The sequence below is a fragment of the Hylobates moloch genome, unplaced genomic scaffold, assembly GCF_009828535.3.
Source record: "Hylobates moloch isolate HMO894 unplaced genomic scaffold, HMol_V3 SCAFFOLD_19, whole genome shotgun sequence".
In the NCBI taxonomy this organism is placed as follows: domain Eukaryota; kingdom Metazoa; phylum Chordata; class Mammalia; order Primates; family Hylobatidae; genus Hylobates; species Hylobates moloch.
This window is the reverse complement of record NW_026652294.1, coordinates 15310174-15334457: the sequence shown is the minus strand read 5'-3', so window position 1 is coordinate 15334457 and position 24284 is coordinate 15310174. Positions and strand designations below refer to the sequence as shown.

Sequence of the window (24284 nt, the reverse complement as noted above, 5' to 3'; positions counted from 1 at the left end):
GACCAGAGAGGATCGCTTCCCAGCCATGGAGAACCGCAGCAGATGGTGGGAGGGCACCAGAGGAGGGGTGGGCCAGGGGCCCAGGACAGGCTGCCCAGGCCAGGCGTGGAGGAGGCCCAGTGGGTCCCACAGAGACACTGGACCCACCATAGACAGGGGCAGAAAGAGGGTGACCTCAGAGACCGTGGTCACTGACGGGGTGCTTTTCTCCTGGGAAGCAGCTGAAGTCTAAGAATGCCCCCACATGGCCCTGCCTCTCTGTACAGGGCTCTGAATCCCAGGTGTGGGAGAGGCCCAGGGCAGCAGAAAAATAAAGTGAGAGCGCACAACAGAGGGATATCTAGGCTTTTGGGAAGGGAGGTCATCAGGCCCCCAAACCATCAGACGGCGTGGTGTCTGGGTGCACACGGACCCTGGAATTGAGTTTCCTGCTGGCCCCCTCTCTCTGGCAGACCCCCTTCTTTTTTCCTTGACCGCAGGCAGTGACCCCCACCCTGTCCACTAAGCCTTAGCCCCATGAGTGGGGCTCCCAGTGGGAAGGGAAATGGGGAAAAGGGCACCGAGGGTCATGGCAGTGCAGTGTGGGAGGAATACAGCATAGACCGTGGCCCCGTAGCTTTAAATAAGAAATTTATTGCAAATATAGAAATTGATTCTCTCCATACAGGAATCTCCGAGTTGAGGAAAACAATTTCGTGCCATTCAGTTTTAAAACAGGAAATTGAGGGGAGGGAGAGGCAGATATAGGGAAGAGAAAATAAAGTTAACCCCCACCCCCAAAAGAAGAAAAGGAGAGGGTTCAAGGCCCTCAGAGGAAGGAAAGGTTCGTAACACAGCGAGGGTTCACAGGTTCAGAGCCCAGGGCCTGAGCCCAGCTCTGCAGGACCCAAACCAGGTGCCCAACCACAGCCAACTTGGGGACTGGCGGCTCCTGAGGGAGGGAGGGAGGGAGGGAGGGAGGGAGGGAGGGAGGGAAGTGTGGCCGCCACTGCAGGAACTCCAAGCCCCTGTCCCAGCCCTGTGGTGGAGTGTGGAGTGGCAGAGGGGCAGGAGGAAGGAGGAGCAGGCCCAGACCATCCTGCCCACCCTACAGGACCCCCTTCCTCTCCTTCCTGCTCAGCAGGACTGCCTGACCTTTAGTGAGGCCTGAAGCCGCCTCTGGAGGCAAGCAGTATGGACCCTGGTTTTGTCTTAGAGGTGGGAGGACCCAGGGTCAGGGAAGGAGTGTGTCAGGATGGAATCTGAGCATGAGAGTTAGAGGAGGTCCCCTCTCCTGGGGCTCAGCCACCTTGTCAGACAGGAGAGGTGGCAATGGCGCCAGGCAAGGCTGCCCTAACCTTCACACTGGCTTCCACGGGCAAAGTAAGCCCCTCAGGGCCGAGCTTCCCTGGGCTCCCCGACAGCTTGGAGCCGTCCATCCACACTCATGGAAAGGGGGCTCTGCTGGGCCAGGAATGGGCAGGGGCAGAGTAGTAGGGGACAGAGGCGGTGCTTGGGGGACAGGCAGCCACTGCAACCCCACTCCCTCTAGTCTCGTGTTCACACCCACCCTTCTGGCTCCTCTTGTCATTCAGAGCTTGGCTGCCTGTCCCCCCATCCCACAAGGGATGCTCCCTGACCAGCCTTTCCCCTCCCCACCCCATCACCCTATTTTATTTTCTGCAAGGCCCCAGTCACTAGGGAGCATTGTGTTTATCCCTTCCCTGCACTTAGGCCCCTTATAAGCTGGGACCTGTCACTGTTGTCCTTCATTCCTGATGCCATCCCGGCCCTAGCACTGTCACTAACAAGTTTCTCGACTCTAGGTTTCCTTTCCTCTTCTTTCCTTCTCTGCACTTCTGTTCCACTCTCTGTGACATTTCCAGGAGGGAGTGGGGCAGGCGACCAACTTCCATTTGAGAACATGGGTGACTCTCGGCCAGCCTGACACTCCCCACTGCTGCTGCCCCAGCTGCCTCCCGGGGGCGATCCAGGCCTGGCCTTCCTGAGTGGGTCTTTTTACTCCCACCCTCCTCGCTCCCCTGACAGCCCTTTTCCCAGACCTACCCAGACACGGGCTCCCCAGCCTGGACACAGGCTGCCCCCACAGGCCTCCTGCACTGCCCCAGGAGGGGAGCCCAGGTCAGGGATCTTTGGTGAGCAGAGAGAGACTGCTCCTGCCGCGGGGAGAAGCAAGGCTGGGACCCATGAGGAGGTTTCCCCACCAACCAGGCTTTCTTGTCTTCCTGCCAGACCTCTGTGTTTTGCTACTGGAGGGCCATAAGCTCCAACAGAGGGTTAGCTGCACCTGCTGTGCCCTCCAGGAAGGAGCGGACCCATTGTGCTACTTCCCAGAAACAGCTTCAGAGGAGATTCTCCAACAGAGGCAGGCAAGCCCAGGTGTGACCTCGTTCGGGCCCAAGGCAGGAGGCCTCCCAGCAGAGGTCCAGGGCATGGCACCCACACATCCCTCACTCCACCGGGCCCCCATCTCCCCTCCCTCCCTGCGGCCCCCCTGCCCTTTTCTCCTGGTGTCTGCCCTGCTGGCCTGCCCCAGACCACAGCCCAGCTCCACCATGCTCATCACCATCACAAACCCAGACCTTGGATGGCAGCGTTTTGTGAATACTTCCCTCCTGCCTGGGAAGAACTCACCCTGAACAGGACGTGGGACACAGATGCAGGCCAGCCTCCGGTGGGCTCTCCCCAAGCTGAGCAGTTGGGGCTCTGGCCTGGCTGGGAGGCCAGAGACCCGAGTCTTAGACCCTGCTCTGCCTCACAAAGAACCACATGAACTGGGTCTTCAAGGCCAGTTCCCCTCCTGGATCATCAGAGTCCTGCTCTTTGGAAGGGCCCCTGTCCCTGCAGTCAGGGAGTCTGAGGTCTGATAAGTATCTTCACACAAAAAGGATGGGGAAATGGCAAGCACAGGCCCCTAACTCCTGCTGCCGGGAACCCTCCCTGGGGCCCAGCCCAGGCGTGCTGCTTCTTCACACGGGTTCCTTTCTCAAAGCCCCCACCCTCTCCATGAAGCCCCCCATGAAGCCCCAAGCTCCTGGCCTCCTATACTCAGTAGTGTGACTGATCCTCCACCCCAGCTGGCCAGCCAAGTCACCAGGCCCCTGTCTGGGAGCCCTGATTTCCTCATCTGCAAAACGGGAACAAGCGGGATGGACGGACAGTCCCTTCCACCGGGACACGAGCCCTTGAGGAGACTTCCCTGGGGCTGCCCTCCCTGGCATGGAGGACGGGAAGGAACTTGGGAAAAGCAGATGGCAGTGGAGAGAGGGAGGAAGGAAGGGAGGTGGCACTTGGGCCCAATGCTCAGATGCACAGGAGGTGGGTGTGGGGCAGGGCTGTGTCTTGGTGGCACCTGTTTTGGGTCTGTTTTTGCAGAGCTGACCCCTCCCTGGGTTTCAAGAGCTGCTCGTCAGATCACAACAGACAGAATGTGGGAAAGCAGGGCATCAGAGAGGGGGCAGGGGAGTCTGGACAAACTGGCACATACACGACAGATGTTTGCTCAGAAAAATACAGTAAAATCGTCATGCAAATATAACAGGGAGTCTGCCTCCTCACACCCCTGGCTTCTCTGCCTGCTTGCTTTTCTCAGTTGTGCCGACTGGGTGTGAGGAGGGGTTGGAGGGCAGGTTTTGGGGGCCGGGGGAGGGAGGTCTGCTCCGCGTATCCATGCCGCCCCCTCCCCTCCTCGCCCGGGGAGAACAGTCTTTTCTTTGCAAATGTCACCCTCAAAGTGAGCCCTGGGCTTCGTTAACCCCAAAGTTCGTGTGAGAGAGGTACTTAGCTGAGCCCGAGCCTCCTAGCCCTCTGCTGTCCTCCCCCACCCCCTGCCCCCAGCAGGAAGGTCGTTGGGGTCCCCAGGGGATGGCACTAGCTTTCCTGGTCAGAGCCCCTGCCCACCAACAGTGCTGGTCTTGGACCCATTCCAGTGCCTACCCTCACCCCTCAGTCACACTCCCCAAATCCCAGGAAACCCATGTGGGCCACAGGCCCTAGACTGGGAGTCTCCGGCAGGGGCGTGGGGAGAGCCGAGGCCCCCCAAGCTGAGGTGGGTGGGAGCCAAGAGACATGTCGCTAGGCGGGCAAAGCTGCTAGTAGAGGCATCCCCACACCCCGCTGGGCCAGCTCCCACCCAAAGGTGAAGGATGATGGACTCCGGCCCATCAGCATCCTGACTGGTCAAGACCCCAGTCTCAGGACCCCAGATTTGCCTCCCAAAAGAGCTGGCCCCAGGAGCTGCTCCCAGGCCGGCCCTCCCTCACCACCCTCAACACCCTCTGCCGCCGCCTACACAGAGAACCCCGGAGCCCAACGGTCACTCTGGGCACCAACTGCCAGGCACAGGGTTACCATGGTGACAGAGGCTGGCTGGGAGGGGGCGGGGCGCCACGAACCCAGCCTGCTCCCCAACCCTCTCTCGGGTGGGGGGCCTCACTGTTTGTGCTTTGTTTGATGTTGGGTGGGGGGTCAGAAAGAGGGGAGTGGCCATTGCCATGGAAACATGGGAGCCCCTCTAGCCAGGGGGCCAGGCCTGGATGAGCAGCCCAGAGGGGGTGGGTGAGAAAGCCCTCCTTCCCCTGGTGGGCGGCTGAGACAGGAGCCGAGATCCCACGATGGGGTCGGGCAGGTGAGGACACAGGCCATGGGGACAGGCCGGAAGTCCCCCATGACAGCTCCTCCCTGCAGCCCTCCAGGCATCACAGTGCACCGCTGCCCTTCTGCGGTGAGCAGGGGTCTCGGAGGACCAGAGAAGCTGGGGCCGGGGGCCTGCACCTGAGATGTCCTGGGAGCTGGCCTGCCCGCCACACACCCCACTCTTCCCAGGCCACGTGGAAGACACTTGAAGTGGGCTGGTGGAATGTCGCCCTGCCTCGGCTCCTTTCCCGTCAACAGGACCCTCTCCCTTCTCCCAGGTGCCAGCATAGGGGGCAAAAGCCCCCCAGGATTCTGAATCACAGCTGCACGCTCTGGGGGCACTGCCATGTGGCTTTCTAGGAAGAAAAAGCACCTGCCTGATTCTCAAATCCCTCAGCCCCAAGGGACCACAGCTTCGGAAAGGGATGTGGGGTGGGCGTGGGGTGGGCACAGGGTGGGCAGGGGTCCACAAGGGAGCTGCGGGGGGTTCCAGGACAGCACTGGGCTGGGAAGTTGGGAGACTTGAGGCTAAGCTGCTGTGTGACCCCGGGGTTGTCAACTCCCTTCTCTGGGCCTCAGTTTCCCCCTCTCTAAAGTGGAAGGAGACATTGCCTGATGTCTGTCTAATGCTAAATCTGCAGGTGACTTGACCCCCAGCTCAGGAGGGGACCCTCTCCCTGCCCCAGAGGGGCTTCAGTCCCTCTCTACTCCAGTCTTCTTGGTCCCCACACCTGTTTCTAGCCCCAGACCCCCAGACCCCACACTCTTGGCTTCCTTCCTCCCCCTGCCGGCCCCCGGCCCTGCACACCCCAGCAGAGTCCCTGGGCAGCACAGTAAAGACGACTGGTTTCGGTATCAGTTTGTAAACTTTAAGGAAAATGTGTCTCTGTTTTCCTGTCCGTTATTGTCGGATGTTGGTTTGTTCACAGTCGGGTGGTGGTCAGGTGTGTGTGTGCGTGCGTGCGTGCGGGTCTGCATGTGCGTCCTCTCCTGGGCCTTGGCCCCTGAGTCTGCTCCCCGCCCTGGCCGCCTGGACCCTTCCCCCAAAAGGCCCCCAGCCCTCTGGCTCCGACCTCACCAGGGAGGAAGGGGGCGTCACAGCTTCTGCTGGGCCGAGACCCCCTTCCAGTAATCGAGGATGTCATGCAGATCCTCGTCCTTGGCGAACTGGACCTTCTTGCGCAGGGCGTGACCGGCGGCCATGTACACCTCCTCCCGGTGGTGCTTCTTGTAGGGCCGGAAGCGCTCCCAGATCTTGTGCGTGCTCTCGGATGAGTACTCGGGGCTGGAGGAGTACCCTGAGTAGTAGTGTCTGGGGGAGAGCTGCGAGTAGGCGGAGTCACGCTTGGAGCGGGTCAGCGGCTTGAGGAAGGACACACGCTGGCTCAGGCTGTCGGCACCCTCCTCGTAGTACAGGGCGGGAAAGCTGTGCCGGTGCTCGCTGCAGTGGTAGGCTGGCTTCACTTCCAGGTGGTGGATGCCCCCGCCCCCGCCGCTGCCCCCACCGCTGCCCGCCGGCACCAGCGGGAGCCGGTCCAGCGGGCTGTTGAGAGGGCTGCCCTTCTCGATGTACTTGGAGTCGCCCTTAGCCAGCCCTGTGGCGGCCGGATGGTCAGGCACGTCCAGGCTAAAGACCTTGGCGCTCTTGATGGAACCACCAGACGACACGCTGCAGGTCTTGCGGGTCACGGCCGCATCGGCGCTCAGCTGGCGCTGTAGTGGGTGGTGGGAGCTCTCCTTGTAGGGAGGCGAAAGGAAGCTGGGCCGCTCCAGGGCCCCGGGGGCAGTGGCCGAGGAGGCGGCAGCAGCTGCAGGGAGGGACTGGCACTCGAAGGCCAGCTCGGGGTCCCCACTGCTGCTGCCGCCTCCCAGAAAAGAGGCCGAGTCCAGCTTGAGAGCATCAATGCAGTTGTTAATGATCTGGTTGACCTTGTCCACCTCCTTGGCAATGGTGGAGATCTCTGCAGCCGAGCCCTGGCCGTTCTCGAGGTCCGGGAGGTCATCCTCGGGCCGAGCCAGACCGTCCCCGCCGGTGCCTGTGCGCACCTCGATATAGTTGCCTTTGGTGGCTACCTTGGGTGTGTCCAGCCCGGCCTCCAACCCCTTGGCTGTAGGCAGCTTCTCCCCGATCATGGAGGGGATGGAGGCCATGCGAGACACGGGCAGCACGGGAGGCTCGCCCAGCTTCTGGGCAGCGTGCACAATGGAGCCGGCATCCACATCCGCCCCGTAGCGCATCTCCAGGATGGTCTTCTTGACGTTGACAGACTTCTGCTTCTCCTCCTGCATGCGCCGCTTGCGCAGGCAGTAGTACACGGCTCCCAGCACGATAACCATGCCGAAGAGGCAGCCCAGGATGGTCATGATGTAGTGGGTGGTGGTGGAGGTGCTGGGCGCCAAGTCTCCGGGGACGGGGTCCCGCGTGGTGAAGGTCAGGCAGGTGTGGTTGAAGCGGCGGCTGTTGCGCAGCGAGGTCACGCAGAAGGTGTACTCAGTGTGTGCCCGCAGTTTGTCCAGCGTCACGATCTCCTTCTTGTTCTTGAGGGTCATGACGTCGGAGAAGTAGCTGTTGTTGTACTGCACCAGGATGTACATCTTGCTGTAGGGGTGTGGGATGATGACCACCAGGGTGGCCGAGGTGAACGTGACGTGGTGCAGCTTGATGGCTGGCCCTGCCGTCGCATCCGTGGTGGACGAGGCCGGCGGCTCCACCGAAAGGATCTCGTCGGGGTTGAAGCCCGAGTTCTCATCTGGCTCCCTCTGGGCGTCGGTGGAGTATGGCGTGGGGTGGCTCACGGGCCGGGCGGGCAGCGAGCCGTTCCGACACTTGGCCTGGAGTACGGTGATGGCGTTGAGGCTGTGGTAGGGCCGGGGCACCAGCAGCGGGTAGCCGGCAAACTCCCGCGGCGACTCGCACTGCAGGCGGTCGTAGTTCTTGGTGACGTTGTTGAAGACCACGAGCCAGGCCAGGAAGCCGAAGAGGTCGCACTCACAGTTGAAGGGGTTGCCGGCCAGCTCACACACCATCAGGCTGGCGAGGCTGGCAAAGGTGGCGCCGTCCAGGCGGCTGAGGCGGTTGGAGGACAGGTCGATGCTGATGAGGCTCGGGCACTCAGAGAAGGCGGTGGGCGTCACCACCTCGATGAGGTTGTGCTGGACAAAGAGGAACTGCAGGCGGCTCATGCCGCGCAGCATGCCCTCCGTCAGGTTGCTGAGCTTGTTGTAGCCCAGCTGCAGGACCTGCAGGCTCGACTGGCCCAGGAAGGCACCGTCCTCGATGTAGGAGATCTCGTTCTTGGTGAGGTTGAGGTCGGTGAGGTTCCCAAAGCGGTTGAGCGAGGAGTAGAGCACGGCTTTCAGCTTGTTCTCGTTGAGCCGCAGGTCATGCACGGTGCTGTTGATGTGCTGCGGGATGGTCTCGTAGGGCGGCTGGTTCTGGCTGCAGATGGCCAGCCACACGTAGCCCTTGTCGCCCTCAATGAGCCAGCAGTCAGCACGCACGGCACCCGGCCGGCACACGCACAGCAGCACCGCCGCGCACAGCCCCAGGCGCAGCATGGCGCTGGCCTCGGAGTGAGGGGCCGGGGCAAGGCAGGGGATGCCTAGCGGCCAGAGGCTGGGGCTGGCAGTACAGTCCTCCCTGGGGCCGCCACCATCTTGGGGGCGACCCCCAGCACGGGGGCCCCAGGCAAGGTGGGTACAGCTAGTGCCAACTGCTGGGGGTCTTCTAGGGCGCTACGGCAGGCACTAGGCCTGGCTGAGGCTGGGGGTGGGGGCCCCACAGCCTGCTCCCCACCGCAGTGTTGCTCCTTGTCTCCTGCTACGAAGGTGCAAGGGTTCTCAGGGCTTGACTTCCTCTCCCTCCTCCTCCTCCTCCTCCTCCTCCTCCTCCTCGTCTTCCTCCTTGGCTTCCGGGCTCAGAACTTCAGATGATTCCCACAGGAGGCTGGAGAGCGCCACACTGAGCCGGGAGTGAGAGAGATGGGGGCAGGAAGGAAGAGACCCATCTGCACCTGGTTCCTGAAAGGCAGCATCGAGAGCGGGTGACAGATCAGTGTGAGGGCTCAGAGCAGCCCCGTCAAGCTCCAGCGCAGGCCCCCCGTCCCTTCTCCACACCCCGTCCCAGGGCCTCTGTGCCAGCAAGCACTCTGGGGTCCCTGTTACATCAAAGAAGCAGGAGGGGGCCCGGGGCTGGGATGGAGGGAGACAGAAGAATAGGGGGAGTAGGGGCAGAGACTGAGGACCATGGGCACAGAAGGGACACTGGAGAGGAACAGGTGGGCACAGGTGCAGACACACACCCCCAGCACCCTGGAGGCCACGCTCATCCCCCCACCTGCACAGAGACCCACATGCCCCCACGAGCCAGACCTCCATGGCATGCACACGCAGACAGCTACACACACGCACAAGCACAGCTACAATCTGCACACAACAAGCAGGCCCATACACACGTGTCCACATACCCAAGCAGGCACCCCTGAATCCACATAAAGAATTAAGAAGCCCAGCAAAATGCCTCCTTTCCTCCATGCCCAAAGATAAATAATTCATTTGTTGTGTAACTGCTCTTGTTCCAAAAATAATTCCCTTGTCTCAGCTTCCATGGGGGAGGGGGAGCAGAATATCACAGCTGTGGGGCCCCCCAAGCAGGGGGACACAGAAGCCGGGGTCTCCCACAGTGGGAGGGCGTGGGGAGACCTCATCTCACAGGCAGAGCAGAGCCAAGGGAAAGAAAGGCCAGCCTCTGGGAGGCCAGAGGTGCCCCAGTATCATCTCCCCAAAGTGCCTTCCCTGGAGCACCTTGATCCTTGGGAGGGGGCCAGCCTTCTGGAGTAGCATGGCTGAGGCCTGGCTCCCCTTCCATGGCTGCAGAGTCAGAGGCCCAGAGAGGGACAGAGTTGCCCCAACTAACACAGCACAGCCTAGACCAGGATCAAGGTTCCTAAGGCACTGAGCCCAAGTCAGAAGTCAGGAGGCCTGGAGCACCACATCTGCTCAGCCCAATTAGCTAGGTAAACCACAACATCTTCTATTTCCACAGCTACAAAGTGGGTCCCTTTCTGGCCCACTTGATGGGGGAGAAGAAGCAGGGGACTCATGCTGCCCATTTCCAAGATGCAGAAGGGCAGGGGAGGCACCACGGGGGTCACAGCGGCAGACGATCTGCATCAACCCTCACTTTCCAAGTGGGGAAACTGAGCCACAGACTCAGGGGAGACTTGGCCAGGTTGCCCAGCAAGCTGGACACAGCCCCTTGGACAGATCCCAGCCCCAGCCCCCACCCTGTGCTCTCAACTATGGAAACAGCCCAGTTCTCCCTCCCTCTGCCCTGGGCAGGGGCCAGGGATGTGAAGATTAGGTCTGAGAAATCCACGTTTGGACACAGAAAGCCAGAGACTGTTCACAAGAGCCACCTCTGCCTCTCTCTCCTCCTCCTCCTGGGAAAGTCCAGGAAAGAGTGCTTAAAAACATTTTTAAACCTTTGCCATTAAAGCAAAACCAATTTACAGCACTGAGCCCCAGAGGGCTGGAACAGAGGAAAGGGAAATGGGTGCGGGGGGCGGGGGTTAATCCCACAGGAAGTCTGAGGTGGGGCTGCTGACAGGTGAACAGGGAGTCCAGATGGCCCGCTGGACTAAAGGCTGACGCTACGTTAGAGGCAGTCAGAGACCGTCAGAGGCTGTGATGATCTGGACCTCTGAGGCCAGCCTCACACCTCCCCAGTCGCTACAGAACCAGCTTGGGGGCGCCACAAGGCAGCCAGGCAGGAAGGGGTGCCCAGGCAGCAGACAGCAGCTCTGTCCTTGGCTGTGCTATGCAAAGGTCTCAGGGCTGCAGAGACCTTGGCCCCCACCCAGCAGGGCCACTGGCTCCTGGGGGACCCCAGGCCAGTTCTACCCCTCTCTGAGCCTCAGTTTCCCCTCCCACAGGTAGCAAGGTTGTACTGGAAGAGGCTGAGTCTCCACGCTTGCCACTTCAGAGATCCACGAGCCGGCCTGTCAGAGAACCCTTGTCTGCTCCAATGCAGTCCCTCGTCCTCATCGGGGAATGTCTGGGGACCGCATTTGTATGCAGGTGCACACACAGGTGGCTCAGAGTGCTGATGCAGGGGTGTGCTGACGTGTACAAGTCAAGGATGTGCGGGCAGGCGCGTGTGCACACGTCCTGTGCATCAGCTTCGGGGGCATGTGCTTGTGTGTAGAGGGGCAGAAAGGTATGTGTGTCAGGGACATCCCAGAGAATGCAAGCACCCATCTATGTTATACTTGGCATGTTTAAGTACATGTGTGTTCTACACATGTGTGTGCCTACATGCAACTCCAGCCCCACTCCTCATATCTGAGTTGCTCAAACCAGCATCCCCACAGCCAGACCCAGGGTATTGGGCAAAGCCAAGCTGCTTGGAGCCTTGAGAAAGCCCAGGCCCTGCCAAAGGATGCGAAGAGGCTGAGTGTGGAGGGGCGTGGGAGAAGAGGCCCACGTAGGAGGGGAGCTAGTCCCCCCACCAGCTCTTCCCAAAGAGTCCAGGGTGGGCAGAGGCCCTCTGTGCCCCAACCCCAGCCACTCCAAGCTCTGCCCACTTGAGCCTCAAGGTGACCTGCCTGTGGCCCTCTCTCCTCTTCCTCCTGGTCTCCAGGATGGCTTGGGCTGGGCCCAGCTCCCACCCACCTCCGTGACTCAGACGGAACTGGGAGGAGGCTCCCATCACCCTGTCCCAGGTGCGTCAGCTGCCCAGTCCCCATCCCCGGCTGCCTGCCTGCCACCCGTGGAGACCTGACGCAGCCAGGGAGGGAACAGAGAGGCCGAGGCAGAGAAGGCGCTGACAGCAGCACTTGGCCCCCAGCCCAGCTGTTCACGCACTCAAGGTGTCGGGGGTGGGGGCACCAGCCTGTCCTCTCAGGTCTGAGGCTGAGGGTCCAGCGGTCACATGGCCCTTCCCCTCCTCCCATGAGGGTGGTCCTCCCACACACACAGCAGGGGGGACAGGGCAGCACCTCACATACCCAAGTGGTGAGAGACGGGAAGAAGGGGGGGCTGCAGGGAGGAGGCGAGGACTGAGAATGGTGGAAAAGCAAAAATATCAAGACAGCCGAGCAGACAGACAGAGGAGGAGAGAAAAGGAGAAAGTGCGTCTGAGACAGAGGCACCAATGGCAGTGAGCTATCTAGATGATAGATGGGGGGCGTGGGGGATATGGGCACCTGCTTCCCTCCCCCAGCCCAGAGGCCCAGCAGACAATTGACACCTGGTCTGGCTGAACCACTGGAATGCAGCCTGTGACCAGCCCAGAGGGAGGGGGGAGCAGCGGAAGCAGCTGTGGGGCGCAGAGGCCTCTTCTGCCCAGAGCCCGGTGGCACAGCCCAGGAGGGGTGCGGCCATGCAGGCAAGCAGGCATCGGGGGTTGGCGTGTTCTGGCAAAGAGCAGTGCTCCTGTGCCCTGGCCTGACTGGACCCCTCCCCTAGAGCGTTTCTCCCTTCAGGCCCCAAGTGCCCCACCAGCAGCTCTCTTTAAGGGGCGCTCTCTCCTTCCAGCACAGAAGAAACAGCTGCACAGCCAGGGTGCATGCTGTTATCGGGGGTTCCCGGTCTGCAGGCTGCATGCTGTAGGACGTCCCCCCTCTCGTGGGGACATTGGTGGGCAGAGAGGAGAGTCAGTGAGACCTCACAGCACTTGCTGCTCTGAGGGCAGAGCTGGTGGTGCAGGAGTCTCATTTCAGAGCTGGGCAGGACCGCAGATCCCAGAGTCACTCTAGGCAAATGCCTCCCCTCTCCGGGTAGTCAGCTGCCCAGTGATCCCGCTGGGTTTGTGCCCTTTCCGCCCGGGTGCTCCAAGGTCCTGGGCCCCTCGCTGGACTCAGAACTGGGAAGACAAGGAGTGCTGGCTCAGCCCCACCCCTGCCCCCCTCGGAGGGCAAGCCTGGCACAGCGCCTGGCCTCTGTGAATGACAGCTGCTGTTGTTAACGGGGGTTTTATCGTTATTTCTTCACAACCCTCATCACCTAAGATCAGGGCTCCCCTGGACTCAGGCTCGCTGAACCTCGGGGTCACATCCTCTCGGCCCCCCACTATAGGTTGACTCCCAAGCTTCCCTGTCAGAGGAGCGTCTGGACCCGCGACCCAGGGAGAGCCCCCACTGCACTGTGGTGTGTGGCAGGGGTTGAGGGGTGTTGGGCTAACTCCCCAGGGTGGGTGAGAGGGTAAACAGAATGAGGCCAGCTGGGGATGCAGGCAGCGGAGGTCAGCAGGGAAGACGCAGACCCGACCAGCTCTGAGAACCTGGGTAAGCTGCAGGCCCTCTCTGAGCCTCAGTTTCTCCCCGTGTGGCAAGGTGAGTACCACCCAACTCCAGAGTTCCCCCAAAATCCCAAGACATGACAGACACACACACGCTCAGTCCAGGGCAGGAGGCCCCACAAACACACCACCCCAGGCTCCCGCTTGTGTGGCCACACTCTTGCAGGGACACCCGTCAGCTCCAGGAGCAGGTGGGGGAAGCGCAGTCTGTGTCCTGGCCTCCTAGGAGCAGGGACGTGAGGCTCAGCCAGGGAAATCTCATTTGCAGCAGCTCATAAGCCCTGGCACAGGCTCTTCCCTGAGCCAGGCTGGCCAAGGCTCCCGGAGGTGTCATTGTCACCGTCCGTGTCAATGCCATTACTGAGGATTAGGAGGACCGAGGACTCCTGGGGCCCAGCCAGATCCCTCAGGTAGGCGGCCGCCTCACCCCTCGCTGCTGGAACCCTAGCACCAGGCCAGGAACTCTGCCCTCAGGGACAAAGCCTGCCACCCCCCGGGGAAGAGACTCAAGCCGGGGGTCTGAACACCGGTCTTGTCACTGCCTAGAGCTCCTTGGAGCTCCCTTGTCATGGAGCTCCCTGGGCCTCAGTTCCTTGTCTGTAAAATGGGAGGATTATACCTTCGCCATGGAACTACCGTTCGGTAAGTTAACTGTTTGGATTTCCAGCGCAAATGAGCTCTTGCTGCAGGGCATAGATGGTGAGGGGAAGGGTCCTGGGATTGAATGCTGAGCTGTGTGGACTTCAGGTACATTATCTAACTCCTCTGGGCTTCAGTCTCCTGGCCTCTAAGACAGTCATATACCCCTTATCCAGTGCTCCTTTGTGTCTGACATTTGATGTTCCTTGAATCTTATATCAACCCCACACGGCTGGTGCTGTCAGCCTCATCTTACAGATGAGAAGACAGAGGCTCTCTCCTCCCCGGCTTCCCTCCCAAGGGCTGGGACCATGGCAGAGGCGGGACATGCACTGAGCCAGTCTACTGGGTTTCCTGCCCCTGTCAGAGGAAAGCGTGCAAGGGGGAGTTGTCCACAAGCCTCAAGAGACTTCGATGTTTCCACCAATCAGGAAGTACTGATTCCAGGCCAGCTGTGCTCCTCAAACCCCTAGGCACACTCCCACCCCAGGACCTTTGCTCTTCTCTCTGCCTGGAATGTTCTTCCTCCAGAATCCCCATAATCCACTTCACTGAGATCTCTGCACAACCGCTCCCTGCCCCTGACCCCCGCCTTCTCTGGCCCCCCAGTCTGAGATAACTCACTCCTCACCCAACCCAGGCTTCGGTCCCCTGACAGGAGCCAGCACTACCTGATGTCACTTAATTCTTCATCATCGCCCTACTTTGCCCCACCCCCAGCAGAAAAGCAAAGCAGGATTTGACCTTGTTCGCTGCTGTAGCCCCCATGCCTAGAACAGGGTCAGACGTACAGCAGGTTCTCAGGGCGTGCTGTGTGCAATGAGCGCTCCAGGCTAGGGACGGTGGGGAGATCCTGGAGCCCCTGACTCTGCTGAGTCAGAATCTTCAGTATCAGAGGGAGAAGCCCCCCCTGTGATGGGGTGCTCATGACGGGGCACAAACTGTGCCGAGCCTTCCTTTTAGCCTCACGGCCCTCCTTACGCCTCCCATTTTACAGGCGAGGAACTGAAACTCAGAGAGGTGCAGTGATGCACCCAAGACCACACAGCCAAGAACCCAGGCCAGCCTGAGCTCGTGGAACCAGCAGACTTTCCAAGACTCCTCCCTGGAAGACGATGTCCCGTCACCTGCAGACCTCCAGTAACAGGGCTCTCAGCGCCCACCTAAAGCTACTGGGTCTCCTTTTTTGTTTCTTTTCTTTGCTCGCTGCAGCCTCTGCCTCCCGGGTTCAAGTGATTCTCCTGCCTCAGCCTCCCGAGTAGCTGGGACTACAGGCGCACATCACCACGCCCAGCTAATTTTTGTATTTTTAATAGAGATGGGGTTTCATCACGTTGGCCAGGATGGTCTCCATCTCTTGACCTTGTGATCCACCCGCCTCGGCCTCCCAAAGTGCTGGGATTATAGGTGTGAGCCACCGCACCCGGCCTTTTTTTTTTTTTTTTTTTTTGAGACAGAGTCTAGCTAGCTCTGTCACCCAGGCTGGAGTGCAGTGGCACGATCTCGGCTCACTGCAACCTCTGCCTCTCGGGCTCAAGCAATTTTCGTGTCTCAGCCTCCCAAGTAGCTGGGACCATAGGCACACGCCACCACGCCCAGCTAATTGTTTTGTATTTTTCGTAGAGACGGGGTTTCACCACGTTGCCCAGGCTGGTCTTGAACTCCTGAGCTCAAGCGATCCACCCGCCCACGACTACCAAAGTGCTGGGATTACACCCAGCCATCGTACCCGGCCCTGATTCCCTTCTTGAACAGCTCTGATTGCTAGAAATTTCTTCTTCTATTGCAAAGCCAAGTCTGGCTCCTTGTGCCTCTGTTCATGGGTGCCACCTCGCTCTCTGGAGCCACTAGGGACGAGGCCAGTACCCCATAAAGACCCTTCTGACATCTCCTGGTCTGTTATCGCTCTGTTTATCCAAGCTAAACAGCACCGCGTCCTCTACCTGCTCTTCCTCTGCTGTGGCGTCAAGTCCCTCCTGCCCTTGGATACAGCTGCCCGGGTCATGCTTGCTGTCAAGGTCCCTCTTACAATGTGTCACCTGGAGCCAAGCACCAGTGCCGATGAGTTTGGAGCAGGATCAGCTCCACAAGGTCCACGGGCAGCTCTGGGCAGTATCTGTTTAGGTCTCTTCCGAGGTGCTGGGTGTTCGTCCACCCCCATTCAATCATGTCTTGTTAGTCTCAGTCCTGCACACCAGCTGCTCTGGGTCCCGGGGGGAGCTGGCTCCTGCCCCTCACTGCTTTGGCACCTGCTCCGGGCTCTGTGTCATCCTGCACTGGGTGAGCAGGCCATGACTGCATCTGTGTCACAGGGAAACAGGGACCAGGCCCGGGCTACGGGCCCTGCCTGCGGTTCAGCCCTGGGTTGGGTGAGGCATGCTGCTCAAGCAGCCGCACACCCACCCACGTTTCTTACGCGTTCCACATGTATTCCCTGAACACCTACTATGCGCCTGGCCCTGGGGCAGACAGATTTGCCTCCCCTTCACTAAGCTGCCTTCTTACTCAAAAGAGCTTAACAAGAACGACACAGCACCAACAGCTGACAGCAAGGCGTCAGGGGCTCTGCAAGGCCTTGGTGCTTTGGACGCGCATCTCCAGGCGTAACCTCAGCCAAAGAAGGGGCTTGGGGCTGGGCCGCTGAGCCGCAGTGTAACCTCGGGCAAGTCAGCACCTCACTTCCCTGGGCCTCAGTTTCCTTATCTGTTTGGAGGAAAACCACAGTACACATGTGTCTCTGGTTTGCTGGGGCCACCCCAAAGCCCTGTCACCTGCCCACCGTGTCACCTCCCATGGCTCACCTCGTCCCCGTGCCTCCCCTGCTCACAGGGTGCCACAGTCATCTTTAGTACCTACTCCGTGTCCAGGCCTTGGTGGAAGGAGAGAGGCAGAGGGTGGAAGGTTTTACCAAAGGTCTTGGCCTTGGCAAACCACCCAATGGACTAACAGGAGAGGCCTGAGCCTGGTTCTAGGGGCAGCTGTAACCACACGGCCCGTGAGCATGGCCCACTCCCTGGGAAACCCCCACCCCAGCCCACCCACCACCAGGCACCTAGGGACAGAACTGTCCCACAGCCAAGGATGACCTGTATTAAAAACCCACCTCCTGGCTTTCCCAGAATCCTCCAGGCTACTCAGGAGACTGCCTCCCTCACCCCCTCTCTCCCCAACCTGGCCTTTACCTCTCCTCCCCTGGATCCCACCTCCCCCATGGACTCTGCCTCCCACACCTGATCCCAGCTTCCCAACCCGACCCCTGTCCTCATCCCATTTGACCCCACCTCCCCCCACCGCCCGTGACCTCTAGCCACTCCCCACTTGCCCTTGCCTCCCCCACCTGACCCTGCCTCCCACACCTGACCCCTACCCTCTCCCCACCCGACCCCTGGACTCTCCCCACCTGACCCCGCTTCCCACTCCCAACCCCTGCCCTCTCCCCACCTGACCCCAATTCCCAGTCCTGACCCCCTGCCCTCTCCCGACCTGACCTTCGCCTCCCGCCCCGGCCCCTGCTGGCCCCCTCAGCTGCAACCCCTGGGCACTACTCACCAGTGTCCACTGGACCCGCTCTTTCACCAGTGCCTGCGCAGCACGGCTGCCTCTGCCTGCATGGCCTCCATTCATTCATTCAATAAACATTTATGGAGCACCTACTATGTACCAGGCGCCGGCTAGGCCCGCCCTCCCGGCTCTGCCTCCTCCACCTGTTCCTCCTCCAGGGTCCCAAGGGGCGAACGCTTCCCTGCCCTCCAGTACCCTCAGGGCTGTCCCAAGACAGGTGCAGTGCATGTGGGGACCGCAAGAGGGAAGTGGAGGCTCCAGTGGCGCGGAGCGAAGCCCGAGAGGTAGCCCGGGGAGGGATGGGCAGCCTCTGACAAGATGAAAAGAGTCTTCAGTGCTTGCACCGGCTGGGCCTCCGCACTTCCCATATTAACTCATTTGATCCTGAGCCAACTTTAAACGTCTTAAAAGCACTATCACTATTCCCACTTTGCTGATGAGGAAACTGAGGCCTCACAACTGCTACGCAGTGGCTTCCAGCCTCCACGGCCCCAGGCTCTGTTCAAGAGCTGCTGCGGGATCCTGTTTCATCTGGATGGTGGTTTTCACATTTTTTTCATCAGTTGCCAATATTGAAAACTTGGCAGATTTTATTTCAAAAATCCTCATTTCTGGAATCCACTGAGATACAGGGAAGATCTGGCTTCCCTGGGTCTGCATCCCTGGAGGGACAGCAGTGGCACAGGCCGGGGCGGTATCCAACCTCCTCCCTGCCTCTCTGGTTTAGGTGGCCAGCTGACCCCTGCACACTGGAGTTTATGAGGCCAGCAACAAGGGGGAACCCCAGAGTGGGGACAAGTAGAACCCCAGCCTGTCAGAGGTATTCCTATGAGCCTCTCAGCCTGGGACCCAAGGGTGCCCCGATCCCTGCCTCCTGTACTTGACCCCTGCCTGACCTTGAGCCCCCCTCCCCTATCCTCCTGACCCATGGTTCCTGGGTTTTAGCACCAGGATACTAACAGCATGGATCTGTCATTCAGGGAGGGAGGTCTCCAGTTATGAGTCTGGGGCTCAAGGATTCTAGGATGTATCTACCATTTATTTGGTCCTAAAAGTCTCCTGTGTCTTGGCCTCTGTGGGTCACCAATTCTACAGGACCCTAAGCTGTCCTGACCTTCCGACGGCTTCCCCTTCGCTCCAAGCGGCCCCACTGGGGAGAGGTCCCCAACCAAGGGAGCTCCCACACGGCCACCCCAGGCCCACCTGTCACCCTGTGGGGCCCACTTCTCCCCTGCCAACAACCCTGCCTGGGTCAAGTTTGGGGCTCCTACTGGGGTTTGAGGGTTACCCTCTCCCAAACATTATTTCCACCCCACAGAACACTGCCAGCTGGCCTAGGCTAGGTGCTGTTTCCAGGCATGGCTGCTGTGGACACCAGGGGACCTGAGTTCCTGAAGCCACACCACAGCTCACCAAGGGGCCCTGGGGTTTCTGGAATGGCTCCTTGGTCCCACCCCTCTCCCCATGGACTTAGGGTCCCCTCACTCTGCTCACCTAGGACTGGGACACCTGCCTGCCACGCCCCCAGCCCCCTGTCTCTAGCATGGCCCAGCACCCAGGGTCCTGGAGCCCTCTAGGCCCAGGCTGAGAAACTCCTCCTGAGGCCACAGCCCATTCAGCTTCTGTTGCTTCAGAACCTCTAACCAGGCGGTCGCAAGGGGTCAGTATGGACACCAGCTGGGGTAGCCCAAATTCCCTCCCCCTGGCCCTGAGACCAGCTTTCTCTAGAGGAGATGAGGGTCCAGCCCACACTGACGGCTGCCTCTGAGGCCATGGGGGGCCTGCAGCTGCAGCATCAGAGAACAAGGAGGCTCTGTCAGTGCAGAGGGGTCGACATCGAGCCCCGGAAACTCCCCGGGGAGGGCCGCCCCAGGACTGCCGGCTGGGCAGAAACCACAGCCCGAACATGAGGCCATCTATGTGGCAGCTCCTGTGTCCACCCACTCCACGTGGCCAATTCGCCAAGACCGGCCCTCCCTAACGTGCTGCCAAAGCGTAGGGTCCACATTCAGCTCAAATCCAGGCTACGCCACCTCACCCCGTGGTCCTGGCAAGCTAATCTTTCCTGGGTCTCAGTTTCCTCTTCTGTAAAGTGGGACAAGAAGGGCACCAGCTCAGAGGGCTGTGGAGGGGATGGCCACAGGCCAGGGTCTGGGCAGGGTCACAGCTCCAGGAAGCTGCCTCCTGCAGGTATCGCTGTGGGGGTCTGGCGCGTGGCACCGTGGCACACGCCAGGCAGGCAGGAGGACCTCATTACCCACTGCAACAATGACAGTGAGGAAGGATGGGGCCTGGCCTGACAATGTCTTCCTTTCAGTCCCGAGGGCAACGCACCCCTCTTTGCCTCTGTCCCTGTCCCCTCTCTGATGTCCAGGCCCCCCAGCAGCCTGCTCCCCACCCCCACCTTCAGCCTGTTCCCCGGCCTCGGTTTCTCTCCCATTGCCGAAGTACAATGGCTGTTATAATTAACGAATTATCTCAGTGTGACAGCTGTGGTCCTTTGAAAATTAGCTTGAATAACAAGATCCTGGTGTATGGTAATTTATTTTCCTCTCTTTCTCCCTCTTTCTCTCTACCTCACTTCAGCCTTGTCATGCATGCAAATGTTTTTCCCCTTTTCCTCCTTCCCCGACACCTTCCCCCTCTGTAGCCTCCTCGTCCTCCTCAGGAGGGTAAGGGACAGACTAAGCTTCTGCCTTCGGGTGAAAAGATGCAGGAGCTGACCCTCCTGGGCACCTCGTCCACACTGGCGCCAGGCACAGCGCCTGACACGTCGCCTTCTGAAATCTCCCCGCAGATCTAAGTCCTGCCACCTCCTTCCTGGGCTGGGGACCTGCAGCTTTGCTTTCCCGCCACCTCCCAGGCCGCGGCCCCTCGGGCTCCTCTGCTTGTACACCAAGCAGTGGCCTCCCCTGATGTCCTGGTCCCTGCTCACTGCCTCTCTCAAACCCGCTTCCCCCTCCCCTACCCCAAGAGCCCTTCAACCCCTCCCAAGGCTTCTAATGTCAGCTCCGGGCTGACCACACCCAAACCACCGTACCCAGCTGCCTCCGGGGCCCTTCCCTGGCACCTGAAACTCACTCGTCCATCTCCACCTCCATGACTGGACTCGTCTCCCATGACCCCTTCCCCCTCCTCCCCTGCTTCTCTCCCAGTTCCCAGACACGGTGAGAGGCACCCACACCTCCCCACCTGCCCCTAGTCCCGCCTTGGTGCCGCCCCCTCCCCCTACTGCTGCTGGTCTACCTCCAACCCTACCTCCCCACTCCGTGCCACCTCCACCCAGCAGAAGATGAGCTTTCTAGAACGTCTGAGCATGGCACTCCCTGCTGAAAAGTCTTCGTTGGCTCGGGCTGATCTGGGAAAATTCCAACAGCATCCAGAGCCCAGCCCACATGGTCCTGTGGGAGCCGCTGCCTGTTCTGCCCTCCTAGCTGCCTGCCTTCTTCCAACCTGGCCGGGGTCTCTCCTGTGGGTCCCCACAGCCCCCTGCGCTTCCTTCATCACAACCGGAATCATAACTGCTGCTGCTACCCCTGGAGTGAGTTCCCCGAGGAAGGGTCCTGCTTCTCCTAGTAGGTGCTCAATAAATATTTGTTCATGGCTGAGTGAAGGAGGCCAGCTCGCCGCCCTCATATAGATAAGGAAATCGAGGCTCCGAGTAATTCATGACTTGCTCAGATCACACAGTTCATGCAAAAAACAAAACCAGGATTTGAACCAGGTCTCTGACTCCAGTGCTCTTCTGGGCTCTTCTGCTCCCTGCCGAGGTCGGGGAGGGGTCGGCTTTTGCACAGATCTCAGGGGACTTGAGCCTCCCTCCAGCCTCAGTTGGGCAATAAAGAGACCAGCTTCTAGCCTAGGCTGTCACTTCCTTGAGTTTGACCTTGGACTAGCCACATGACTCTCAGGGCCTCAGTCTTCTCATCTGTAAAGTGGGAAGGAGCCCCGCCTCATTCTCTATCCTAGAGGGTGGCTGATAGGGCAGAAACTAAGGTCTTGGAGAAAGCCAGTCCTGCTAACATCTGGGATTTTCCTGACCTCGCCCTCCAAACCCAACTGCACTGCCCTTGGCAGGCACTCCCCAGGGCTTTGTGGAGGGCACCCCCAGGATGGGACAGGTCACAGAGAACAGGAACTCTTTCAGTGGGAGGTAGTGGGAGAAGCATGGGGGGCTTGGGGGTCAGATCATGACCTTGGGCAAGAGCTTCCTCTCAGAGCTCAGCGTCCTCCTCTGTGAATTGGGGCCGCAATGAGGACTAATGTACACAGTGCCTGGCACAGTGCAGGTGCTGCCATGTCCACATGGCTGCAAGGTTCTATGGGAATGTGATCCTGAAGTGTGCCCCAGAGAGGGAGAGAGAAGAGGGTGAGACAGAGCAGGACCAGCTGTTCCTGACTCTCCCTCAACAGCCCACAGAATAGAGCTCACACCCCAACCTGTGGCCCTAGAACCCCTCTCTCCCTCTCTAAGGGAGCTCACACCCCACCATGTCCCCTCGCAACCCTATAGAATTGGGGGCACGCCCACACCCACATCCACCAGGCCATTACTCACTAGCCATTAGCTGGTCCTTACCCTGGGACCCATTCCCACCTGTCCCCATCCCCTGGGCCGAGACCTTATGCCTCCTCCTCTGAGAAGCCTTTGGAGATCTCCCTTCTGCAGGGTGACCCCCCTGCTCTGCCCCCACAACCCCGAGGTATAGCCCTTGGAATCCTGGGTGGGTCCTAGAGATCATCTCCCCCATTTTACAAGTGGGGGAAACTGAGGTGCGGACGAGGAACACCAGCTCTCCAGTGATGCACTTGAACCTGGGTCTCTGCTGCGTCCAGCCTGCCAAGCAGCTTCTCTCCTGGTGCTGAGCTGTTTAGCCCTCGCCTGTCTTCTCCACGCCCCCTCCCCCGCCTGGAGCTACCTGAGGACAGGACCCCACCTTCCTGTCTGCGCCCCTCCCCCAGTGCCCAGCCTAAGGCCTGGCGCATAGTAGGCACTCAGTAAATGTCTGTTGAATTGAATTGCGCTCAGGGCGGCCAGTCGTCTCTGCTCTGTAAGAAAAGCATAGAGTTAGTGGAGCTCTTCCCAAGACCAGGGGGGTGGGAACCAAGCTGGTGGGGTGAGGAACCTGGCCTGCCCCAAGGAGCCCGCGGGCCCTGGGGAGGGGGCCTGGGAAGCTGGAACATTCAGACTTAGATGAGTCCAAATTCTGCCCCAACAAGCAGCATGACTCTGGTAAGTCACGCTGTGGCAGGGCCTCACTGGCCTCATCTGTCAAATGGAGATGACACTCCGGTCCCTCCAGGCTGTGAGGACTGCTTGTAATGAGGACCGCTTGTGATGAGGACCAGAGAGATGTGAAGAGTGTAAACAGTAACCCCCAGCTCACAAGCATGGAGTGCCCAGTGCCTGACACAGGAGAGTCGGGTGCGAATGATGCCCATTCTACAGATGAGGAGACTGAGGCTTGGAGAGGGGCCTGGCTTGCCCAAAGCCACACAGCCCATGCATTGATCTCATGCTGTACACACGGCCTCCCTGCCAAGCCAGAGAGAAGCAAGGTGTGATAATGAACCCCAGACGAAGAAGCTGAACCCACCAAAGGGTGGCCCAACCCTCACCCAGGCTGGCAAAGATTCTGCAGGCAAAGGGCCCAGCATGAGCCCGAGAGCTGTGAAGGGAAGGGTGAGAAGCCGCATTCTCCCCTCCCCATGGGGGTGAGCTCTCATTCCACAGCCCCCCAGAGGGTTCAAAGGCATCCTCAGATCCGGAGGCTGCAAAGGCCTGGGCAGGCCTGGGTGTTAATATAGATCAGTAGAGACTATAAATACACGGCCAAGCTGGACACTGCAGGGCGGCCGACCTGGCACAGCCAAGACAGAGGTTCTAACCCCAGCCCTGCCCCCTCCCGCCACCCCTCTCCCTTCTGGGCCTCGGTTTCCTTGCTTGTCAACAGCAGGCTGCTCCATGACCATGACTGCCAGAAGGTTCTTTACCCAGCAACACAGTTTTCTGACCCCAGCCAGGCTGGCCCAGGGGGAGGCCCTGGAGGCCCAGGCAGAGACCTGGGAGAAGAGAAGGATGTACAACAGGATCACCCCGGATCCCTGAGACAGTCAAGTGAGGGGCTTGACTACGCCCCTGCTCACCAGCCTGGAGCTGAGAAGAGGCAGAGAAAGGAGCCTAGAAGCCAGTCATTCATTCATTCCCTCCCTCTTCATTGAAACAGCCATTCTGTGAGCACTGCCTCCTGCAAGTGGAGGACTCACAGCCAAAGCCAGGCCTTCTGGTTGGGGCTCTGGTGGGGAAGACAGGGAGATGTATGAGCATCTCTTTCCCTATCCACCCAAGGCTGCGTGGGGGCCATCCTCTGGCTCCCAACCCCCATCCCAGGTCGCATGACAGGGACACTGGTTTTACATCCACCTTCTGCCTGGATCACAGCCTCGTAAAGGACAAAGACCAAGTGTGGACAGTCTCACTCACCCTGTAAACCCAGGGCCCGGCACCGTCCAAGCAGGCTCTCTGTACACGTCCACGGCTGAAAATCACCCTGGGAACACAAGAGAGCCACCACCCACAGGGCCATGACACAGGCCCAGGGACAGAGGAGCACACCGTGCCGGCACCCGCTGTGTGCCAGGCCCTGCACACTTCACACATGGCAGCCACACTGTCATGCCTGCTTGAAGGATGAGGAACTGAGGCTGAGAAACGACAAGAGACATGCCCAAGAGCTCACAGCTAAAGCGGCTCGGCACCCACGACTCCCCAGATACAAGTCCAGCTGATACAGCAGTCTGACCATCAAAGGGACGGTGTCTGGGACTCCCCGAAGGCCAGGCATAGGTGAAGGGACAGTGTCCCACTTCCTCATCAAAGCCTCAAAACAACCCCAAACGGCAGACAGACCCTTACATGACAGGGAGAGAAACTGAGGCTCTGAGAGATGACCCAGCCCCAGGCCTGGCAAATATTGGAAGGCCCTTCCCAGGCAGTGCGTGCGTCCCACGTCCTCTGAGACTCAGGGGGAAGGGGTGCAGACCTGGGCCCAAGTCCAGCTGGCCCTCATGTGGCTGGGTGACATGGGCAGTGACCGGCCCCCTCAGAGCCTCAGTTTCCCCAAGACTCATCTCCTCTGCCCCACGCAGC

The 24284-nt window shown here is 59.9% G+C and overlaps 1 protein-coding gene and 1 long non-coding RNA gene across 6 annotated transcripts in view; one reads left to right on the top strand and one right to left on the bottom strand.

The window, feature by feature from the left end:
• Window positions 1-613: 613 nt before the first annotated feature.
• Window positions 614-24284, bottom strand: part of ELFN2 (extracellular leucine rich repeat and fibronectin type III domain containing 2) — a 59599-nt gene continuing 35928 nt past the window's right edge. For 2 of the 5 annotated variants that reach the window (XM_032138278.2, XM_032138277.2), the window contains exon 3: window positions 5719-8655. In XM_032138278.2, coding sequence (XP_031994169.1) covers window positions 5731-8193 — 2463 coding nt within the window. In that variant the 5' untranslated portion in view covers window positions 8194-8655 and the 3' untranslated portion in view covers window positions 5719-5730. Of the gene's footprint in view, window positions 8656-17122; window positions 17460-21736; window positions 22184-24284 lie in introns of those variants that run through there. The other 3 variants (XM_032138275.2, XM_032138276.2, XR_004245352.2) reach the window with 3 other exon arrangements.
• LOC131381967 (uncharacterized) lies at window positions 11288-14957 on the top strand. Its single transcript, XR_009211076.1, has 3 exons — window positions 11288-13344; window positions 13481-13576; window positions 14571-14957. It is a non-coding gene; the product is annotated as an uncharacterized LOC131381967 (long non-coding RNA).